Here is a 6,000-nt window from a genome sequence, read left to right as displayed (position 1 = left end):
CACACACACACACACACAAAAGAACTTATCACTATCTAATATGTCCTACATTTGACTCATATTCATTTTGCTATATTCCTACATCAAACTCTATGTTCCTTGGGGGGGAGGGATTTTGATGTTTTGTTCACTGCTGTATGTAGAGCAGTTTAGGGAATATAAAATGTACTCAATAAATATTTTCTGAATGAATAATTAAATGAGCACAAAGCAAAATGTTCCTGGAGAAAACACTCTCTGTGAAGTAGTTTTTAACAAACAGTAAGTCAAAGTCCTCTAACATGATCTGTAACCATTCCTAAAGCCAAAAATTGCTCTTTATCTTTCTCACGCTAACACGAAGAGAAACTGCTATCAGATTAGAAAAACACAGCCATACATTTAATGTAAATTCTTTATTTTATGGTAAAATTGAGGTCAACAGTGACGATAATTCAATTCTATTTAATTAGTATAGGCTGAATGCGTAAGAAGTGCAAAAAATAGCTAATTGAAGGCAGAAACAGGATGTTTCCTGGTGGTTAAATTAATATTCTTTTCACAAAATTATGCTGCTTCTCCTTATTTAAGACAATGAACAGTCTTTGGCCAAGTGGGAGAAAGGAGAGGAGTAACCACATAAAGGGATTCTGAGGGGGAAAAAAGGGAAAGAACAATGAAATAGAAAAAGACACGCCGTCTGAATCATTAAAGATAGGCCCATCCAACATTAACAGTTCGTAGCTAAAAAGAAAGAAGTTCAACTGTAACAAAGACAAGCATAAGGACAGGCTCAATCTGGTTTTTCTTTTTCGTAGGAAGAAATAAAATAAGTAAAATGTTTACCACTTTAAAGAAGTGAGAGGTTGACATTAGCTTTGTGATCATCCTTAGTGTCCAGGTCAGAGTTTTCATGGCATATAACCAGCTGAGTTAGAAACCCAGAGTACAGACATAATGAGGAGTAGGAGTTAAAAGATGATACTGTAGAAATATCTGAGATACTGGGTTCATGGTCTAGGATCATAAATGTGTTTAAATCTGATTCTTTAAGCCACCTAAAGCTCTGTGAAGATGCAGGATGATCCACATTCAAAAATCACTTAGTTTTATTTTGCTGAATAGAGCCATATACCATGATAGACCATTTTCAATTATGAGATGGCTCAGAAAGTGTGTTTGAATTCAGAGAATGTTGAGACCCTATGCTTTTCAGTACTGAGAATTTAATCTTTCATTTGAAAGAATAAAATCTATCCAGTGAAGTTCCAATTATAGATTTCATAATGAATTCTACTTATTGCTTCCTGGACCTATCAATTCCATTAATGGATGAATATCTCTTCTGAATCATAACTCAAGAAGAAATGTCACTATTTTACCAATGATATTTATATCAGAAACAATAAGACAATGAGCCCATTCTGCTTGGATGCGTTGGTCATTTATGCATAGCAATTGGAATTCTGGGGAAAATGCCAAAGATAATCAAACTGCATACGGATATTAAGATAAAATTATATGCTTTTCATTTCAGACATTTCAATGGGGGTAGGAGAGAGAATAGAGCTCTGATTTTTATAGTGCAATGGGCAGGGAATAGGGGAGCAGGAGTCAACAAATTATCAAATACAATTCCACAAATTATATGAAGCAAGATTATAAGGATTCCTAGTTACTTTAACAGAAATGTAAAGTAACTGACCTATGAAGCATTTATATTGACCAGAGTCCAACATAAAAAATAAAAGAATTCTACTGGCCTAATTAACAATATTAAAATATTATTTGGAATCATACATATATATAAATAATTATGTTGTACACCTAAAACAAATAAAACGCTATATGTCAATTATATCTCAATTAAAAATATTGCTTGTTTTACATAAAATACAAACCCTTTACACTTAGGAACAGAATTTGTGTACAAAGACAAGATGCTTAAATAAACCAGTTAGTAGTGGTAACAATCATTGTCTTTAAATTTGTTTGGAAAGAATTAAAAAAAAAACAAACCATTACTTAAATTAATGTGCAGTTTGCACACGTTCACAGTATACTCAGGGAGAATTCAAGTTTAAAAAGAGTGAATCAATAGTATTTCAGAAATGCATGTTATTTCATCCAATAATAAATTCTATGCCTTTTCCCCTCCATATTACTCTACCACAGTACAATCTTTGAAACTCAAAACAGTAACTTTAATTCTAATTTTTAAAACGTAGCTCTTTAATAAAAACGGTTGTAAATATCAGGTGAGGTTCTTTTCAAGTCCAACATATCAGAACTTTCACATACAAAATAAATGTCATAATCCTGTCATAAATGCTGTCATCCTGTTAGAAGATCCTTATTTTCATGGATTCTGTTACCTTAAGATGTATTTGGAATGTTTCTTTTGGAAATACGCATGAACTATCATTAGGCTATATTAACAATTCATTTCAACCAAAGAATCTTATCCAATTTAAGCACTTATTACTCAGTCATATTTAAAGTATCAGCTAATTACAAAATATTTAGTCTGTAACAAAAGATAGGAATTTGCTGTATTGCCATTATTTGAATGAATGTGAACCACAAGCCTTGGAAGGAATTCCAAAAGAGCTTCAAAAGTGCTTTCAATAGCGATAATAGCACTGAAACAATAACACTAATATGTAATCTCAAGACCTTAACATGGAAGAACATTTACCTATAAATTCTGTTAAAAAACAAAACAAAACAAAAACAACACACACACAAACCTTATTTATCTCTTACATTCATTCCCTTTATAACTGAAACCCTTAATTTTAGGTTTTACATGTAAAAAGCATCAAAAAAAATTTATTTTCTTTTCATTTCATATGAATTTATCATTCAAATTACCTGAATTTCATCGTATCAAATAAAATATTAACATTTCTAATTCTAAACACTATGAACTTAAAACAAACCCTACTTAACAATGTTTAAATGATTCCTGTAGATTTGGTTAGTGGGAAAGGTTCTGAGTTTTGAAAATGATAAAAAAAAGATTTTTATTTGGGAGAAATCACCTAAGTACTTATATAATTTTAAGCAGTCTCACACATAGGCAACACAAATAAATTGCTTAACCTGATGAACTTTCAAAATGTATTTTAATCTCATTCCAAAAAGAAAGAAAATTTCTAGATACAAAGACATCTCATTCAGTCACATTTAATATACATTCAGCAACTTAAAATATTTAAGGATTCAATATTTTCATCTTTTATAATTTCAATATATTATATATTTAATATATAATATATATACAATACATACAGGTAGTCAGCAGGATTAAAGTAATTTTTTAAAAGTCAGATCAATATTGATAAATATTTTTAGACTATTAAAAGGACTATATTTAGGATCAAAGAATAAAATAAAATATGGGAGTTCCAAGCCTAACAGCAAATGTTCATATAGCCAATCATTTTAAAAGATCCCTCAAGTTGGATAAAATACATTTTAAAACAATACTCTTGCTACTCTCAAGCAGCAATACTTGTAGATATTAACCATGTACATCTCCATTAAATTTAAAATTACTATGCAGCTTTCTTTACTGTAATATACAGTAGCTATTTCTTCCTTTCTGTTGGATTTTGCCATTGTTGTTATTTGAAGAGTGACTAATATATTACCAACAGAGGTGACTTTAGCTCCTTTCCCTCCTCCAAAGCATGGCTCAGTTTGAAGATTGTTCTATAGGCAGCCACTATGAATATTAACAGTACCGTTATACCATTAAGAGCAATCGATCTAGAACTAGAGTCATATGAGAAGTTTCAAAGACTGCTGGAGGTTTCTGTAAACCAAGGTAATCATAAGTATTACCTCTGTAGATAGCCCTCTCACCATCAGTTAATACAAGGAGTTAAAATTCCAATGCCACAGTATAGTAGTTAATCATCTACTCTGTAATTTTAAATATTATACCATTGATTCACCCTGAGAATACAGAGGAAGCATTTAAAACCAGATATGCTGATATGTCTTTTTCCTTTGTATTTGCTTTCTTCTAGTTTCCGATAGCCCTTCAAGGGCACAGATATTTCAATTCAAAGTGTGGCTTGGATATCCTTTTCTGTTAACGGAGATTCATGCCACAGTCAGATACTGGTGATAGAAAAGCCCAAAAAGGCTTGTAGAAAAGAGACAAGCAGCAATCCACCAGGTCAGAAAAGACAGAAGTCCCCGAAAAAGCAGAGGAGTGAAAATGTTTTTTAAGCTGCTCAGTGCCACTGTTATTTGTGTAACAGTTACCTTCATCTTCCCATCAGTAGATGGCAATTCAGAGTAAACAGAATTGGAGGGTAGACTATTATCCACTGGCAAGGTAGAGATAGATTCTGGATAAATCCCCCAGGAATGATTACCTAGAAAATTCAAGACACAAGTAAAACTTGGACAATGACTAATTTCAAAGCTTCTAATTAAAAAAATAAAATAATTTTTTCAACTTCTACTTGAAATTGAGAACAAGTTTAGTGGTACAACAAATTATTTCACGTTGAAAATAAAGTAAAATAACCTTTCTACATACCTGGTAAAAATTCATTTAACTTGACTAGACTACAGTCTGGCCTTATCAGTAAAAGTACACATAAAAAGTCTAATTTACTTTTAATTAACTGCAGTAAAATCTGGTAAAATAATAAAAACATTTTTTTTTCCTTGTATAATACATTAATCAACTACCTCTACTGCAGTGACAGGGACAGACTCAGTAACTTCTTAGAAATCTTTTCTACCTCTACAATATCAGAATAAATTTCTTTCTCAGAAACTATCTATGATTTCAATGTGAGACACTATTAATAGCTAGCTTCCAGAAACTTTTTCATCATATATTTTACTATGTTGGATAGGATATGAGTCACATAATTTATAATTGAGCTACTTCTTTAGGTTCCATAGATTCCTAAAGGCCATTTACATCTGTCATCAGCTCTATAGTATCTACTAAGCACACCCAACTAATACTGCTAGTTCCTTTGGGCTTCTTAAACCCCCACACTGGCTGATTGCCTGATCTAAGCAAAGGGAAATGGTCAATACAATAATGGATAGCTCTCAAATAACACCACACAGGAACTTGATAGTTTAGTGAACAGACTTATGGGAGAACTTTGTTCTTCCACTGAGAAATCTTTATCCTGTCAATATCTACAGTAGACCTCACTACAGGATCTTGCAATTCATATAAATATACAAGGACCTTACAATAATTTAAACGTTAGGCACTAACAAAAATCTTATATCATCCTCTTACAACACAAAATAACTAAGACCAAGAGTGCTTATTCGAGTTTCTCAGTAAATTTTGGAATTAACCTTCAGCAAACAATTCTTACAAACAAATAGAGCATAATATTATAAAACTATATGGACTTGAGTTTTCAAATCCAAGATGATGAATCAACTTCTACAGCTCAAAGTTTTCCATGTTTCTTCTTAAAGCTTTTACAGAAAACAATTTTAAGAGGCCTATTTCTTTGTAGGTAACAAAAAGCATTATTAATTATAGGCAGAAAGGAAACCGACACCCTTTCTCGTCACCAGGGCATGCCTACCTAGTGTTTTCAAAAGCAGAGTCGTGTGAAGCAGCATTACCAGAGGGGCCACGTACTGCAGTGCAATGACACAAAGGTAATAGAAGACTCGAGCCACCTGCAAACAACAACATCCTTAAGTGTCTAATACGGTGAATGTGTTATGGGTGAATTTAACTTTCATGTAATTATCAAAATGAATTGCTTAAGAGATAAGTAATTCCATCTTGGGAAGGAAGCTAAATGCTAATAAGTCTACACTTCATTATAAATGCCCCCAAATGGACTTCAGAAAGGCTTAGTTTGAAAATGAGTTTTTTAAAATGTGAAAATATTAAAATAAATTCCTTAAAAATAGCTCTTCTTAAGCGATTAATATAAATTGGAGAAAATAATCACTTAAATTCAAATGGCATATTCAGTTACATTTCAAATATAAAATAAGATGCGAAAA

At 31.9% G+C, this 6,000-nt stretch overlaps 1 protein-coding gene across 9 annotated transcripts in view; it reads right to left on the bottom strand.

Annotated features, from left to right (window-relative positions):
- Positions 1–376: 376 nt before the first annotated feature.
- Positions 377–6,000, bottom strand: part of TMEM161B (transmembrane protein 161B) — a 72,333-nt gene continuing 66,709 nt past the window's right edge. For 8 of the 9 annotated variants that reach the window (XM_058727578.1, XM_058727638.1, XM_058727628.1 and 5 more), the window contains 2 exons: positions 5,568–5,664; positions 377–4,370 (listed from right to left, as the gene is read on the bottom strand). In XM_058727578.1, coding sequence (XP_058583561.1) covers positions 4,093–4,370; positions 5,568–5,664 — 375 coding nt within the window. In that variant the 3' untranslated portion in view covers positions 377–4,092. The remainder of the gene's footprint in view (positions 4,371–5,567; positions 5,665–6,000) is intronic. The other variant, XM_058727596.1, reaches the window with a different exon arrangement.

This window comes from Neofelis nebulosa, chromosome 1 (assembly GCF_028018385.1).
Source record: "Neofelis nebulosa isolate mNeoNeb1 chromosome 1, mNeoNeb1.pri, whole genome shotgun sequence".
NCBI classification, from domain to species: domain Eukaryota; kingdom Metazoa; phylum Chordata; class Mammalia; order Carnivora; family Felidae; genus Neofelis; species Neofelis nebulosa.
This window is presented reverse-complemented; position numbering and strand designations above follow the sequence as displayed.